General features: G+C 43.6%; 1 protein-coding gene across 4 annotated transcripts in view; it reads right to left on the reverse strand.

Annotated features, from left to right (window-relative positions):
* LOC122551019 (V-type proton ATPase 116 kDa subunit a 2-like) overlaps positions 1-18,448 on the reverse strand; it is an 88,885-nt gene that overhangs the window by 34,164 nt on the left and 36,273 nt on the right. For all 4 annotated transcript variants that reach the window (XR_015761230.1, XM_087999814.1, XM_087999816.1 and 1 more), the window contains exons 5-12: positions 17,890-18,016; positions 17,579-17,661; positions 15,771-15,864; positions 11,133-11,345; positions 9,716-9,866; positions 6,294-6,433; positions 5,778-5,935; positions 3,513-3,603 (exon numbers count right to left, since the gene is read on the reverse strand). Coding sequence is in view for 3 of the 4 variants with exons in the window: in XM_087999814.1 (XP_087855940.1) it covers positions 3,513-3,603; positions 5,778-5,935; positions 6,294-6,433; positions 9,716-9,866; positions 11,133-11,345; positions 15,771-15,864; positions 17,579-17,661; positions 17,890-18,016 (1,057 nt within the window). In the remaining variant the exon portion in view is untranslated. The remainder of the gene's footprint in view (positions 1-3,512; positions 3,604-5,777; positions 5,936-6,293; positions 6,434-9,715; positions 9,867-11,132; positions 11,346-15,770; positions 15,865-17,578; positions 17,662-17,889; positions 18,017-18,448) is intronic.

An 18,448-nucleotide genomic window follows, 5' to 3' on the forward strand; every position in this document is an offset into this window, starting at 1 on the left:
TGATTCTCGGTAGGAGCGAGAATAACAAGGTATTATTATGGGAGATTTTAACTTCCCCAATATTGACTGAGAATACTATTGTTCAAGTAGTTTAGATGGATCTGATTTTGTTCAATGTGTGCAGAATGGTTTTCTGACACAGTATGTAGACTGGCCAACAAGGGGAGATGCCATATTAGATTTGGTACTGGGGAATGAACCCGGCCAGGTATTAGATTTGGAGGTAGGTGAGTACTTTGGTGATAGTGACCATAATTCGGTTATGTTTACAACAGCAATGGGCAGGGATAGGTATATTCCGCAGGGAAAGAGGTATAACTGGGAGAAAGGCAATTATGATGCGATTAGGCATGATTTAGGATGCAAAGGATGGGGAAGGAAACTGCAAGGGATGGACATATTTGAAATGTGGAGTTTATTCAACAAATAGTTACTGCGGATCCTTGATAAGTATATACCTATCAGGCAGGGAGGTAGTTGTCAAGAGACGGAGCCATGGTTTACTAAATAAGTTGAAGCTCTTCTCAAGAGGAAGAAAGCGGCTTATGTGAGGATGGGGCATGAAGGCTCAGTTAGGGGGCTTGAGAGTTATAAGTTACCCAGAAAAGATCTAAAGAGAGGGCTAAGAGGAGCCAGGAGAGGACATGAGAATTTGTTGGTGGATAGAATCAAGGAAAACCCAAAGCCTACAAGGATCTGTTTTGTGTCCACTGCAGAATCTTATTTTTATTAATGATCTGGGTGGAGACGTAGAAGGATGGGTTAGTAAATTTGCAAATTACGCTAAGGTAGGCAGAGCTGTGGATAGTGCCGAGCAGAGCTGTGGATAGTCCCAAAAGATGTTGTGGGTTAAAGGGGGACATAGATAAGATGCAGACCTGGGCTGAGAAGTGGCAGATAGAGTTTAATGCGGCAAAGTGTGAGGTAGTTCATTTTAGAGGAAGTAATAGAGGCGGCACGGTAGCACAGTGGTTAGCACTGCTGCCTCACAGCACCAGAGACCCGGGTTCAATTCCCGCCTCAGGCGACTGACTGTGTGGAGTTTGCACGTTCTCCCCGTGTCTGCGTGGATTTCCTCCGGGTGCTCTGGTTTCCTCCCACAGTCCAAAGATGTGCAGGTCAGGTGAATTGGCCATGCTAAATTGCCCGTAGTATTAGGTAAGGGGTACATGTAGGGGTATGGGTGGGTTGCGCTTCGGCGGGGCGGTGTGGACTTGTTGGGCCGAAGGGCCTGTTTCCACACTAAGTAATCTAATCTAATCTAATCTAATCTAATCTAATAGGAATGCAGAGAACTGGGCCAATGGTAAAATTCTTGGCAGTGTAGATGAACAGAGAGATCTCGGAGTCCTGTTGCATAAATCCTCAAACGTTGCCACCTAGGTTTATAGGATATTTAAGGAGGCATATGGTGTATAGGGGGATTGAGTTTCGGAGCCACGAAGTCATGCTTCAGCTGTATAAGCCACTGGTAAGGCCGCACCTGGAGTATCGCGTGCAGTTCTGGTTACTGCATTATAGGAAGGATATGGAAGCTGTGGAAAGAGTTCAGAGAACATTTACTAGGATGTTGTCTGGTATGGAAGGAAGGTCTTATGAGGAAAGGCTGAGGAAACTGAGGCTGTTTTCATTGGAGAGAAGGTGTTTGAGAGGTGACTTAATCAAAATGTAAAAGATAATCAGAGGACACGGAGAGCCTTTTTTCTTGGATGGTGAAGGCTAACATGAGGGGACATGGCTTTAAATTGAGAGGTGAGGGGTTTAGGACAGATATTAGGGATAGTTTCTTCATTCAGAGTAGTATGGGCAGCCTGCCTGCAACAGTAGTAGACTCACCAACGTTAAGGGCATTTAAATGGGCATTGGACATATGGATAATAATGGAACTGTGTAGGTTAAAATGGGCAGATTATTTTCACAGGTCGGCACAGCATCGAGGGCTGAAGGGCCTATACTGCGCTGAAACGTTCTATGTTCTATTTCCACCCAAAGAAAAAGACTTTGACTATCCCCGTTGTCCACACTTCTCAATTTTATATACTTCTATCAGGTCATTCCTCAGCCTCCAACACTCCAGCAAAAACAATCCAAGTTTGTCCAAACTCTCCTTATAGCTAATACTCCAATTCAGGCAACATTCTGGTAAACTTATTTTTCAACCTGTTCAAAGCTTGCACACCTTTCCTATAGTGTGGCAACCTGAACTGCATATAATACTCCAAATGTGGCTCAACTAAATAAACACCAAAATGACTGTAGATGTTGTAAATCAGAAACAAAAAGCAGAAATCGCTGGAAAAGGTCAGCAGGACAGTCAGGATCTGTGGAGGGAGATCAGAGATAATGTTTCAGGTCAAGTGACCCTTCCTCAGAACCAAAACATTAACTATTTTCTCTCCACAGATGTCAGACCTGCTGAGCTATTCCAAACTTTTGTTTTTGTTTGTGGCCTAACTAAAGTTTTATACAACGACATGACATTAGAACCTTTACACTCAATGCCCCAATCCAGAAGGCAAGCATGCCATATGCTATGCACCTGAACCCCAAGATCTCTCTGTATGCCAATGCCCTTAAGGGTCCTGCTATTTACTATATATTTTCTTCTTGCATTTGACCTCCCACTCGTCTGGATTAAACTCCATCTGTCATTTTTCTGTTCAACCTTCCAACTGATCTATATCCTGCTGTATCCTTTAACAACCTTCCTCACCATTCACAACTCCTCATATTTTCGTGCCATCTACAAATATATTAAATCAGACCACCTACACTTTCATCCAAATCATTTAATATATAATTACAAACATTAAAAGGTCCCAGCACTGATTCTTGTGGAGCACCACTGGACCACAGACCCCTTTACAACCACTGTCTTCTAACCAAGTCAATTTTGTATCCAACATATCAACTCAATGTGGATCCTATGTGATTTAAAGATTAATTAATAAATTGAAAGTTTATAAAAATAAAAATAGCCAACTGACCCTCCAACAGTGCAGCACTCCCTGAGCTATGATCCTACTGAATGGTGGAGCAGGCTCTAGTTATCGAATGGCCTACTCCTGTCCTAGTTCTTATGGTCTAATCTCTGCATTTCTTTCTCAAGTATTTATCAGTGTCATTTTAAAACTATTCTTAATCTATACTCACTACACTCAGACATAGTGCATTCTAAATAATAACCAGTCATTGCTTAAAGAAACCTTTTTCTCATATCACTTACAGTTCATTTGCTAATCTGCTAAATTCTGTGGCCTCTTGAATATTCACCCTTTAACCTCTGCATTTAAATATCTCAAGTCAAACCTCCTCTGCTCCAAGGAGTACAACCCCAGCTTTCAAGTCTGCATGATACTCACTTAAAAACAATACTTCAGACAAGTTAAATTGACCCTGTTCTGAAATCAGACAATCTGGAATCTGACTGAGAATGACACAGATCATTTTTTCATTACTTCTCCAAGTCTGTTCAATGAATCTCAACATAATTTAAAACATGAAACACTCACCGGGTCAATACCAAATGGATAGGGCCCTTTGAAAACACCAGTGACATTGGGATCCAGGGTTAGATACTGATTATAGCGAAGATCATCATCCCTAAAAGAAAACATATTCATCAAATCTAGAACTCAAATGACTTTAATCCAGTCTCAATTTCACACTTAATCCTTTATATTTTATCATCCTCTTTTAACAAGGCAAATTAGCTTTTAAATCATGGTTAAATTGTGGACTGTTCGATTTAGAGTATAATTTGATTGATTTTATGACAGGACTGTCCATATAAAACCAATATGCATTTATTGAAACCAGTTACTTATTTACATACTGCCTGATAAAAGATTTGATTGTTAGATCTGCAACTTACATTGAGATAAGCAACAAATCAAATTCTGCTTGATAACAGGCCCAACATCTCAGTCTGCCACACCCGTCTGCAACCCCTCACCCTTTTGACAAGTAACCCCACCCACCTAGATGCATGCTCCCACACACACAACTGATTCAATACACAGAGTTAAAAATCACACAACACCAGGCTATAGTCCAACAATAGAAGCTTTCAGAGTGCCGCTAGCTCTGAAAGCTGTACTTCTAAATAAACCTGTTGGACTATAACCTGGTGTTGTGAGATTTTTAACTTTGCCCACAACAATCCAAACTGGCACCTCCACATAAGGATGTGAAACTGAGTACATTGAAATTATATTATTTGCCATTCAAAAAATGAGGTGGTCTCATTGAAACCTCCAAAGATTTTGAAAGAGTTTTACAGGATAGAAGATATTGCCTCTGGTTGAATAATGTAGAAAAGAGGGGCACAGTCTCAGAATAAGGGCTCAAATGAGGGGACATTTCTTTACTCAAAAGGACTGTGAATCTTTAGAATTGCCCACCTGAGAGTGTTGTGGAGTCTCAGTCATTGAAATATTTAAAGCTGAAATAGACAGATCTTTGGCATGCAAAGGAATTAAGGGAGACAGGGAGCTGACGAGGAAGGGGAGGTAAGGTCGATGATCAACCTCAATCATTGAATGGAGGGGGAAAAGCTACAGGGCTAAATAATTATCACATGAATCTATTTCTTTCTAATTTTAATTGCACCTGCAAGAAAGGTAAGATGTGAAAGATGAAACCCAGCAGACAGCTAGTGTGTACGGATCATTCATTGTTCAATGAATAACTGCACATGTACGTGAACTAGTGGTATTCCACAAGGATATGTTTTGGGACCACTGCTCTTTGTCTTAGACACAGGCATAGGTGGATGGATTAGTAAATTTGCAGACGACACCAAAGTCGGTGGAGTAGCGGACAGTTTGGAAGAATGTTACAGGTTGCAGGGGGACTTGGATAACCTGCAGAATTGGGCTGAGAGGTGGCAAATGGAGTTCAATGCAGCTAAATGTGAGCTGATGCACTTTGGGAAGAATAACAGGATGGCAGAGTACTTGGTCAATGGAAAGATTCTTGGTAGTGTGGATGTGCAGAGGGATCTTGGAGTCCATGTGCATATATCCCTGAAAGTTGCCACCCAGGTGGATAGTGCTGTTAAGGCGGCATATGGTGTGTTAGGTTTCATTGGTAGAGAGATTGAGTTCCGGAACCACAATATCATGCTGCAACTATACAAAATGCTGGTGCGGCCACACTTGGAATATTGTGTACAGTTCTGGTCCCCCCAGAAGGATGTGGAAGCATTGGAAAAGGTGCAGAGGAGATTTACCAGGATGTTGCCTGGTCTGGAGGGAAGGTCTTATGAGTAAAGGCTGAGGGACTTGGGTCTGTTCGTATTGGAAAGAACGCAGCTAAGAGGGGATTTGATAGAGACATACAAGATGATCAGAGGATTAGATAGGGTAGACAGTGAAAGACCGTTTCCTAGGATGATGACATCAGCTTGTACGAGAGGGCATAACTACAAATTGAGGGGTGATAGATTTAAGACAGATGTCAGAGGCAAGTTCTTTACACAGAGCGTGGTAAGGGTGTGGAATGCCCTACCTGCTAAGGTAGTCAACTCAGCCACATTAGGGAAATTTAAAGTGTCCTTAGATAAGCTCATGGATGATTTTGGGATAGTGTAGGGGATGAGCTGAGAAAAGTCCACAGGTCGGCGCAACATCGAGGGCCGAAGGGCCTGTTCTGCACTGTATTGTTCTATGTTCTAAAGGATGGTTTCGGATCAATATCCCAGCACCCTTCAACCCCTCTGTCAGAAAACATACTCAATTGATCACAATTATATGGTAGTGGACCCAGGTACTTACTTCCAGATGTTGTTGTTATACATACTTTTGACACTCCATCCAGACCCAAATATATTCAAAGACTTTGAAAAGCAGTCATTGTAGATAAGACCAGTATACAAGGAAAATATTCCCATCATCAGGATGATATAGCGCCCATCAAAGAAGGTGTTCCAGATCTGTTAGCAAGCAAAACAAGGCATTGATGATTAATTGTTGCTAAAAAAAAAAGACACATTTTGTCAAAGCTTCTCACCTACAATAATCAGGACAATGTAAATACCAGAGCCCTCTGTTTTAATGTGTGCAGCTTCCAGTACACACAACTGCCATTCGAAATTGGTAAGAACAAATTACTTTGCATACTCATTATGCTGCCCAATTGTGAAATCACATTTAATGTTAGACACAGAATCTCAGAATTGTCAAATTCCATTTGGCCCATTGTGTCTGTACCACACTCTCTCACTCACCCCTCCCACCACCATCCTCCCTCTCCAAACTTATGGGGCATTCACCCACAGCCCTCAGACTCACCTCATTTCTTGTTCGTTTTAATTTTGGGTTGTTTTCGGAAAGCACCATCCATAAAGCAAACACAGACATGATCAGACCGTGTCCAAAGTCTCCAAACATTACAGCAAAGAGGAAAGGGAAAGTGACAATGGTGTAAGGACCTATTGGAAAGCAAAACAGAAAATGCTATTGTATCTGGACCAATTGTTTGCAATTAAATCAAGTAAACAATTTCATACCAAATATTAAGAAATAAGCATAGGATATGAAGATAAATTGCCACACACCAATCCAGGTATATCCATATACATATACAGATACATGAATGGGCAGAGAACAAAAGGATACACATCCTGAGGGAAAATAGGCGACAGATTTAGATAGAGGATTTGGATCGGTGCAGGCTTGGAGGGCCTGTTCCTGTGCAGTAATTTCCTTTGTTCATTTATACCACAATACAGAGCAGTGAGTATTTACAGCACAGAAACTACCAATTATCCCAATCAGTACTTCCTTCAATTCCTTTTTCCATTGTGGGTTTAAGTTTGGTTCTCCTGAGAAGGGCCCATGCCATTTGCCTCAATCACTCAGAAATAAGCTCCACATTCTCAGTCCTCTGATTTGATTTATTGTTGTCACATGTACCAAAGTACTGTGAAAAAATTTGTTTTGTGACCACTACAGGCAGATTGTAATATACAAGGACCTTCTGACTGGGTTTATTACACCTACAGCCCATAGTTCTGGAATCTGCACAAATGGAAACGACTTCTCTACACCCACCCTATCCAACATTTTCATAATCTTAATGTCTGCTGCCTGGTCACTCAACCTTCCCTCTCCAGGAGGAAGCGCCTCTTCAGTCTTTCCTGACAGATCTGACCTCGAAGTCCTGGTGTCATTCTTCTACATGTTGTTCCCCAGTTTTCCAATTTGTCATATGGAGACCAGAGTCGAGAATGTGTTGCTGGAAAAGCACAGCAGGTAAGGCAGCATCTGAGGAGTAGGAGAATCGATGTTTCAGGCATAAGCCCTTCATCACGAATGAGGCTTGTTGGTCAGTGGGCTGAGAGATAAATGGGAGAGGGGGTTGGGGCTGGGTGGAAGTTAGTTGAGAATGCACTAGGTAGATGAAGGCGAGGGAGAAGATGATAGATCGGAGAGGAGGGTGGAGCAGATAGATGGGAAGGACGATGGACAGGGTAAGAGGACGGTGCCAAGTTGGAGGCTTGGGACTGGGATAAGGTGGAGGTAGGGCAAATGCGGAAACTGGTGAAATCCACATAAATCCCGTGTGGTTGCAGAGTCCGAAGGCGGGAGATGAGGCGGTCTTCCTCCAGGCATCAGGTGGTTAGGATTTGACAACGGAGGAGGCCCAAGACCTGCATATTCTTGGTGAAGTGAGGGTGGGTTGAAGTGTTCAGCCACTGGACAGTGCAGTTGGTTTGTGCAGGTGTCCTAGAGATGTTCTCTGAAACGATCCGCAAGTTGGCGACCTATCCCCTGACGAAGAGGAGACCACATCGGATACAACGGATACAGTAGATGTCATTTGTGGAGGTAAGGGTAACTTTCTGTTTGACATGGAAGGATCCTTTGGGCCCTTAGCGGAGGTGAGGGGGGAGGTGAACGCACAGGTTTTGTACTTCCAGCGGTGACAGGGGAAGGTGCTGGGAGTGGGGTGTGGGCTGGTGGGAGGCGTGTATTGGACATGGGATTCACAGAGGGACCGGTCTCTTCAAAATGCTGATCGGGGTGGGAAGGGAAATATCTTCCTAGTAGTGAGGTCTGTTTGTAGCTGGCGGAAGTGGCGGAGGATGATACAATATATATGGAGGTTGGTGGGGTGGAAGATGAGGACCACAGAAGTGGTTCAGTCCTTGTTGCGTTGGGTGGAGTGGGCACCTGCATCGGCCCCAGCTATGTCTGCCCCTTTGTTGGGTACATAGAACAGTCCATCTTCCACAACTGCACCGGCACCATACCCCACCTTTTCCTCAGTTACATCAATGACTGCATTGGCGCCACCTCGTGCTCCCATGAGGAGGCTGAACAGTTAATCAACATCACTAACATCTTTCACCCTGACCTTAAATTCACCTGGACTCTCTCATACACCTCCCTCGCCTTCCTGGACCTCCCCATCTCCATCTCCACGGACCAACTTACCACAGACATCTACCGCAAGCCCACAGACTCCCACAGCTACCTGGACTACACTTCCTCCCACCCTGCCTCCTATAAATGTGCCATCCCTTGTTCCCAATTCCTCCACTGCATCTGTTCACAGAATAACGAATTCCACTATTAGAAAATCCCAGATGGGGTCCTTCTTCAAACACCACAATTTCCCCTCCCCCGTGGTCAACGATGCCCTCCAGTGCATTTCCTCCACTTCGTGCTTCTCCGCCCTTGAATCCCACCCCTCCCAACGTTACAAGGACAGAACCGCCCGGTCCTCACCTTCCACCCCACCAACCTCCTCCTCCACTTGCATCATCCTCCTCCACTTCCTGTCAAACAGACCCCACCACTAGGAAGATATTTCCCTCCCTAGCTCTATCGGCATTTTGGAGAGACCATTCCCTCCGCAACTCCCTTGTCTGATCCACACCTCCTGCCAAACCACACCCCACCTCCGGCAGCCTCCCCTGCCACTGCAGGAAATGCAAAATCTATGCCCATACCTCACCCCTCAACTCTGTCCAAGGCCCCAAAGGATCCTTCCACACCCGACAGAAAAAGTTACCTGTACTTCCACAAATGTCATCTACTTTATCCGTTGCACCCGATGTGGTCTCCTCTACATCAGGGAGGCAGGACACCAACTTGCAGATTGTTTCAGAGAATATCTCTTTGACACCTGCATCAACCAACCCCACCACCCCATGGCTGAACACTAATTCCCCCTCCAAGTCCACCAAGGAAATGCAGGTGCTGGACCTCCTCCATCGCCAAAACCTAACCACTCGATGCATGGAGCAAGAATGCCTCATTTTCTGCCTTAGGACTCTGCAACCACACGGAATTAATGTGGATTTCACCAGTTTCCTCATTTCCCCTCCCGGCACCTATCCCAGTCCCAAGCCTCCAACTTGGCACCGTCCTCTTGACCTGCCCATCGTCCTTCCCATCTATCTGCTCCACTCTCCTCTCCGACCTATCACCTTCTCCCCCACCTTCATCTACCTAGCGCATTCCTGGCTACCTTTTCCCAGCTCCACCCTCCCCCCAACCATGTAGCTCTCAGCCCCTTGGCCCACAAGCCTCATTCCTAATGATGTGCTTATGTCCTAAACATCGATTCTCCTGCTTTTCAGATGCTGCCTGACCTGCTGTGCTTTTCCAGCAACACACACTCAACTCTGATCTCCAGCATCTGCAGTCCTCACTTTCTCCATATGGAGACCAGAACAGCTTACAATACTCCAAGCTTCATGTACCTGGGTTAACTTCCCGGTAGCTTCCAACTCCATAAGCATCCACAATATTTTGAAACCCAGAAGTGAATTTATTTGTTCGGAGGAGAGATGGGGGAGTGTCTGTTGTTGGTATTCGGTTCACAAATGATGGAACTGTGGCACTACTCTTCCTCTGAAATAAAGACAAAAATGTTCATAGCCTTCACTATTAATTATTGAAAATACGCAAGAACAGAACCACAACTAAAAAGGAAGTTAAAATGGGAGCTGGGAACAAATTAAGAGTGAGTGTGGGTTGCAAGCAAAAGACAACACATTAATAATTGCACAGAGACAGAATAAAGGAAGCACAGAGATGGAATTTCAGAGGATACATCATCCCCAGAGTTTGAATATTCTGCCTCTCCTGAGTATCCAGACCGATGGGTAACAATAGCCACCTGAAGATACAATCTCTGGAATTGTACCCAATGTCACTATCGGGAGTTCAAATAAACGCTCTGTCCTTAAGAATATTCACACTGGTCATGGTCAGTCTCATTCCCCAGGGAGCTCTATTGTAACCATTTGGGCATCTGTGGAGCTCTGATTCCTAATTAAAAACTCAAAGATCTGGAAATCCATGTGCTGAGTACAACTATATTCTAGTATTCATTGTCAACTTCCCAGCAGTAAATTGCAGGATTCTTCCTGAAGATCCATAATGTGTGGCCTACCAAAACACAGGACAACATGTAGTAGAAGCAGGAGAGACCATTCGGCCCAACAAGCCTACTCTGCCTTTCAATCTCATGACTGATCTGGAGTACAAACTCCGCTTTCTTGCCCTGACAGATCAAAAATCTTTTGATTACAATGTTAAATATGTTCACCAATGTAGAACCCACAACCCTCTGGGTCTCAGGATTTTGAGGTTAAGTTTAACGTCACCAATGATAACCTGTTTAGTGCAAATTAACTAAAACCATTGATAAATTAATTCACTATTATTAAAGAAAATAGCTCTATTATTTTTTTATTTTAGTATACACCAATATTTCACATGTAATTACTTCATTTTTCCCTGCCCAGTAATTTCTCGCCCAAGCATGAATGAAATTCATACTGACTGATCTGCCATTGAAACATTTCAACAGAATGGATTGTTAGCTGGCTTCAGGACATAAAGCAGAGTGAAAACAAATGATTCTCTTAAATCTGTCTTCAAATAAACATTGATACAATGATAGCTGATGTGGAAATTGCAAAAAATTCAAACTGGTCATTTTCAACTTCAGCCGTCAGGTTCAGTGAAGAGGTGGGAAGCAGACTGCATTGGAAAAAACTTGACAAAGGACAGCTGAGCAAATTGAAAGCAAACACACCGTAATGAATCAAGAAACTGTGGACATCTTCAGCCACTGCGGAAAGATTTAACAAGATATTAAGGAACACTCACAGATCCTTCTTCCAACGCTTGGCGAACTTTGGCCAGATCAGCCAACGGACACCAGACCTCAGCAATCAGACATTTATTGGTGACATCAAAACTGCAGAGGTTCAGGATATGGTAAATAGCCTTCATCTTCTTCACTTGAACAAGCCACGTGTGGATAGATTCTGATGCCTTGCATAGAACTTGCTGAAGATATTCCTCAGTTCTATATAGTACCTGAGGAAACGAGGGGGTTTCAAAAAGAAACATTTCTGAATTTCAACCCCCAACCCATGTAAATAATTCACAACTATATTAGATAATAGATCCTATTCAGAAACATGGAACAAAGGCAGGTACATAGACTTAAGCCACAGATCTCATTGAAAGACGGTACAGGCTCAGGGGGCTGAATGGCCTACTTCTGTTCACAGACTCTTAAATTAATGATCTGGGGTTTTCAGTAGAGCTTCATACTTATCTCCATGTCAGAAAGACATAAGGAACCGAAGCATGAAGAGACCATTCAGACCATCAAGACTGGTCCATCATTCAACAAGGTTGAGGCTGATCATCGACCTCAGGTACAGGTTCCCATCCAATCACAAGCTCCTCCAATTCCCTTGGCATTCAAATATATTTCATTCTCTGACATTATCAACTGAGCATCACATGGGCTACAGAATTCAACAACCAAAGCAAATATATTTCCCCTTAGTTAGGAGGACAGAGTAGATGAGTGCATGGCTGAGGACCTGGTGTATGGGAGAAAGATTCATATTTTTGGATCATTGAAATCTCTTTTGGGGTAGAAGTGACCTATACAAGAAGGACGGATTGCACCTAAATTGGAAGGGACTAATATACTGGCAGGGATATTTGCTAGAGCTGCTCAGGAGGATTTAAACTATTAAGTTGGGGGAGGGGCATGGCTGGGACCCAGGGAGATAGTGAGGAAAGAGATCAATCTGAGACTGGGACAGTTGAGAAAAGAAGCAAATCAAACAGTCAGGGACAAAGCAGAGAACAAGGTAGGTCAAATAAATTAAACTGCTTTTATTCTAATGCAAGAGACTCAACAGGGAAGGCAGGTGAACTCAGGGCATGGTTAGGAACATGGGATTGGGATATCATAGCAATTACAAAAAAAGTGGCTCAGGGATGGACAGGACTGGCAGCTTAATGTCCAGAATATAAATGCTACAGGGAGGACAGAAAGGGAGGCAAGAGAGGACGAGGAGTGGCGTCTTTGACAGCTGTACTAAGGGAGGATAACGCCGGATATACATCAAGGGAGGTTATTTGGGTGGAACGGAGAAATAAGAAAGGGATGATCACCTTATTGGGATTGTATTATAGACCACTAATAGTCAGAGGGAAATTGAGAAACAGATTTGTAAGAAGATCTCAGTTATCTGTAATAATATTCGTGGGCGTTCGTGGGCGGCACGGTAGCACAGTGGTTAGCACTGCTGCTTCACAGCGCCAGAGACCTGGGTTCAATTCCCGCCTCAGGCGACTCTCTGTGTGGAGTTTGCACATTCTCCCCGTGTCTGCGTGGGTTTCCTCCGGGTGCTCCGGTTTCCTCCCACAATCCAAAAATGTGCAAGGGTTAGGTGAATTGGCCATGCTAAATTGCCCGTAGTGTTAGGTGAAGTGGTAAATGTAGGAGAATGGGTCTAGGTGGGTTACGCTTCGGCGTGTCGGTGTGGACTTGTTGGGCCGAAGGGCCTGTTTCCACACTGTAAGTAATCTAATCTAATAATAGGGTGGTTATGGTAGGGGATTTTAACTTTCCAAACAGGCTGGGATTGCCATAGTGTTAAAGGTGTAGATGGAGAGGAATGTGTTAATTGTGTACAAGAAAATTTTCTGATTCAGTATGTGGATGTACCTACTAGAGAAGGTGCAAAACTTGACCTACTCTTGGGAAATAAGGCAGGGCAGGTGACTGAGGTGTCAGTGGGGGAGCACTTTGGGGCCAGCGACCATAATTCTATTCGTTGATGGAAAAGGATAGACCAGATCTAAAAGTTGAAGTTCTAAATTACAGGAAGGCTAATTTTGGCGGTATTGGTAAAGAACTTTCAGAAACTGAGTGGGGGTAGATGTTCACAGGTAAAGGGACAGCTGGAAAATGGGATGCCTTGAAAAATGAGATGAGAGTCCAGAGACAGTGTATTCCTGTTAGGGTGAAAGGAAAGTATAGGGAATGCTGCATAACTAAAGAGATTGAGGGTTTGGTTAAAAAGAAGGAAGCATATGTCAGGTATAGACAGGATAGATCAAATAAATCCTTAGACGAGTATAAAGGTAGTAGGAGTATACTTAAGGGGGAAATCAGGAGGGCAAAAAGGGGACATGAGATAGCTTTGGTTAAGGACAATCCTTAAATTACAAATATATTAAGGACAAAAAGGTAACCAGGGAGAGAATAGGGCCCCTCAAAGATCAGCAAGGCGGCCTTTGTGGGGAGCCGCAGGAGATGGGGGAGATACTAAACGAGTATTTTGCATCAGTGTTTACTGTGGAAAAGGACATGGAAGATGTAGAATGTAGGGAAATAGACAGTGACATTTTGAAAAGTGTCCATTTTACAGAAGAGGAAATGATGGATGTCTTGAAACGCATAAAAGTGGATAAATCCCCAGGACCTGATCAGGTGGACCCGAGAACTCTGTGGGAAGCTAGGGAAGTGATTGCTGGGCCTCTTCCTGAGATATTTATATCATCAATAGTCACAGGTGAGGTGCCGGAAGACTGGAGGTTGGCAAACGTGGTGCCACTGTTTAAGAAAGGTGGTAAGGGAAAGCCAGAGAACTATAGACCAATGAGCCTGACCTCAGTGGTGGGCAAGTTGTTGGAGGGAATCCCGAGGGACAGGATATGCATGTATTTGGAAAGGCAAGGACTGATTAGGGATAGTCAACATGGCTTTGTGCGTGGGAAATCATGTCTCACACCCTTGATTGAGTTTTTTGATGAAGTAACACAGGGGATTGATGAGGGCAGAGTGGTATATGTGATCTATATGGACTTCAGTAAGGCGTTCGACAAGGGTTCCCCATGTGAGACTGGTTAGCAAGGTTAGATCATATGGAATACAGGGAGAACTAACCATTTGGATACAGAACTGGCTCAAAGGTAGAAGACAGAGGGTGGTGATGGAGTGACCAGTGGAGTGTCACAAGGTTCGGTGGTGGAGCCACTACTTTTCATCATTTATATAAATGATTTGGATGTGAGCATAAGAGGTCTAGTCAGTAAGTTTGCAAATGACACCAAACTTGGAAGGGTAGTGGACAGCAAAGAAGGTTATCTTCGATTACAATGGGGTCTTGATCAGATGGGCCAATGAGCTGAGAAGTGGCAGATGGAGTTTAATTTAGATAAATGAGAGGTGCTGCATTTTTTGAGAAAGCAAATCTTAGCAGGACTTGTACAGTTAATGGTAAGGTCCTAGGGAGTGTTGCTGAACAAAGAGACCTTGGAATGAGGTTCACAGCTCCTTGAAAGTGGAGTCGCAGGTAGATAGAATAGTGAAGGCGGCGTTTGGTATGCTTTCCTTTATTAGTCAGAGTGTTGAGTACTGGAGTTGGGAGGTCATGTTGTGGCTGAACACGATATTGGTTAGGCCACTGTTGGAATATTGTGTGCAATTCTGGTCTCCTTCCTATCGCAAGGATGTTGTGAAATTTGAAAGGGTTCAGAAAGGATTTACAAGGATGTTGCCAGGGTTGGAAGATTTGAATTATGGGGAGAGGCTGAACAGGCTGGGGCTGTTTTCCCTGGAGCATCGGAGGCTGAAGGGTGACCTTACAGAGGTTTATAAAATCACGAGGGGACATGGATACAATAAATAGACAAAGTCTCGTCCCTGGGGTAGGGGAGTCCAGAAATAGAGGGCATAGGTTTAGGGTGAAAGGGGGAAGATATAAAAGAGACCTAAGGGGCAATGCTTTCACGCAGAGGGTGGTACGTGTATGGAATGAGCTGCCAGAGGATGTGGTGGAGGCTAGTAAGATTGCAACGTTTAAAAGGCATCTGGATGGGTATATGAATAGGAAGGGTTTGGAGGGATATGGGCCAGGTGCTGGAGGTGGGACTAGATTGGATTGGGATACCTGGTCTGCATGGAAGAGTTGGACCGAAGGGTCTGTTTCCATGCTGTACATCTCTATGACTCTAGTTAAGCAAGGAGGCCAAAATTGTGCACAGTCATTGGTTCAATTCTAATTACAGACTCACATCACATACTTGAGGCTAGTATCCCCAGGTGGGTCTGGAGAGAACACTGCATTATCACAGTGTCAGTGCTAATGAGTGTTGTGATATAGGATTGTCGTCTTTCAGGTGAGACATTAAACCAAAGGTCCCTCTGACTGGATCACATCCCATCATAATAATTTGAAGTGAAGTTGGGAAGTCTCCCAGTCTTAGTTAATCACTCTCCTTCAACTACTTCCTACAAAAACAAAGCATCAAGTCATTCATTCCCTCCATCAGTATTCTTTTAACTTGCAAAGTGACCATTATAATTCCTCAAACCCTAGCCGTTTCTAACGTACAAGAAGATCACTTGAAATTTGCAGAGTTTGCAGCATCAATAAAGAGCAAACTGAAATTCCAGCCCAAACCCGGAGGTGATGTAGAACAACGTACTGTATGGAGATCCTGAATTCGAGTGTTGAGTCCTGCAACAATGTCGTTCCTCTCCTGATTTGTACTTGGGTAAGGATAGACATGGCAGTGATAACTGCAAGTAATAGATTGCAATTACAATAGGATAATGCCAATATTTATATACACAGGTATCATCTAACCATTACATAAAATAGATGCAAGCTCAATTCTTTATGTTTGCACTTACATCACAGACAAGTTCTTCAGCAGTGAGCACTCAAACAGCTTGAATCCCAATCTTTGAGCAATGCTGCAACATAACTGACCACAAGAGAGGGGTGTGAGGCTTTCCCTTGATGGCTCCATCAGGAGGGAGAGTTAACCTCATCACAGTGGAGACAGTGCTCCACTTGCCCGAGGTCAGAAGACTGTCCTTCAGGGAAAACCCTGTCTGGATATTAAGACCATAAGACATAGGAGCGGAAGTAAGACCATTCGGCCCATCGAGTCCACTCCACCATTCAATCGTGGCTGATGGGCATTTCAAATCCACTTACCCGCATTCTCTCCGTAGCCCTTAATTCCTTGTGACATCAAGAATTTATCAATTTCTGCCTTGAAGACATTTAGCGTCCCAGCCTCCACTGCACTCTGTGGCAATGAATTCCACAGGCCCACCACTCTCTGGCTGAAGAAATGTCTCCGCATTTCTGTTCTGAATTTACCCCCTCTAATTCTAAGGCTGTGTCCACAGGTCCTAGTCTCCTCGCCTAACGGAAACAATTTCCTAGCGTCCACCCTCTCCAAGCCCCATGTATTATCTTGTAAGTTTCTATTAGATCTCCCCTCAATCTTCTAAACTCCAATGAATACAATCCCAGGATCCTCAGCCGTTCCTCGTATGTTAGACTACCATTCCAGGGATCATGTGTGAATCTCCGCTGGACACGCTCCAGTGCCAGTATGTCCTTCCTGAGGTGTGGGGACCAAAACTGGACACAGTACTCCAAATGGGGCCTAACCAGAGCTTTATAAAGTCTCAGTAGCACAACAGTGCTTTTATATTCCAACCCTCTTGAGATAATTGACAACATTGCATTCGCTTTCTTAACCACGGACTCAACCTGCATGTTTACCTTTAGAGAATCCTCAACTAGCACTCCCAGATCCCACTGTACTTTGGCTTTACAAATTTTCTCACCGTTTAGAAAGTAATCCATGCTTCTACTCTTTTTTCCAAAGTGCAAGACCTCGCATTTGCTCACATTGAATTCCATCAGCCATTTCCTGGACCACTCCTCCAAACTGTCTAGATCCTTCTGCAGCCTCCCCACTTCCTCAGTATTACCTGCCTGTCCACCTAACTTTGTATCATCGGCAATCTTCGCTAGAATGCCCCCAGTCCCTACATCCAGATCATTAATACATAATGTGAACAGCTGCGGCCCCAACACTGAACCCTGCGGGACACCACTTGTAACCGGCTGCCATTCCGAAAAAGAACCTATTATCCCAAGTTACTAGGGCCCAGTTACACAGTTTGTGTTTACAATCATCAGTAAGCACCAATACAGCCCTGTTACCCAGTTATTGCTTGATGAATTTGTCTGATCGGCACTAGATTATAATCAGTTTATTCAAATTGTTGAATCAAACAAGATCAGTATCACTTAAAACCATTTTAAAATTTAAATAAAATTAGATAAATATCTGAAAAAGAAGAATTTGCAGGGAAGAGTGAGGGAGACTGAGATTAAATTACAAAGTTCTCTCAAAGAGCTGACACATGCACAGTAACTGAATGACCACTTGTCTGCTGTACATTCAACAGAAGTATTTTCTCTTACCAATCGCAAATCTTCTTCACCTTCTGACCAATCTGTTCACCCCAGTATGACACTAAAAACACAACCCATTTCACATCGTCCCCCTAAATCAGAAACACAGATTAATAAGATATTTGAGAAAGAAGGGGATGAGAGAGACAGAAAGAGGAGGGGTGAAAAAAGAGGTGGGGGTCGGGAGCGCGAGGGTCGGGAGCGCGAGGGTGAAGGGAAAAAGAGATATAAGTGGGGGAGAGATGGTGGAGAGAGCAAGGGAGAGAAAGAGAGGGAGATAGGAGGGACAGAATAGATTCCACATCACAGACAATACTCACACACTCTGGATCCTCGAGAGCAACATCTAATTCTTTGTATGTGAGGATTGTATAACCCTTACAGACTCTCCACAGCATCCGTTCAAAAGGTCCAATCTTCCATGGATGTATTATGCCAGCTATAAACCTACAGAGGGAACATTTCATAAACGGAGTTGGAGAAATGGCTCAAAAAAAAAAAACACAGCAGGATACAGTTTCTAAAGCATCAATCTCAACTGGTGTAAGGGAGTACATTTATGATATTTAAATTCAAAAGCTGATCCCAAAAAAAATCCCAGAGATTTTGACTATTCAATCACTTCAAATGAATTCTCAGCAAAAGGAAACAAAATGAGGATCGATGACACATGTTCAATCTCTAAAGTATAAAGAAATTAGATTTTTCTGTAAAAGTAAAACCACACATTGCTCAGAACCATATGACTGTCACATTCTTATTAACTTCATATCTTGGAAAGCCAAAGAACATTGCTGTATTTAACACAAATGTTGAGCTAACGACACTGCATTTAGGTAAGACATGACAGAGGGTGCTTCCAGCCAACAGCTTGGAGGA

Source organism: Chiloscyllium plagiosum, unplaced genomic scaffold (genome assembly GCF_037043375.1).
Source record: "Chiloscyllium plagiosum isolate Xiang-an unplaced genomic scaffold, Cpla_swu_hap1 HiC_scaffold_24, whole genome shotgun sequence".
Lineage (NCBI taxonomy): Eukaryota > Metazoa > Chordata > Chondrichthyes > Orectolobiformes > Hemiscylliidae > Chiloscyllium > Chiloscyllium plagiosum.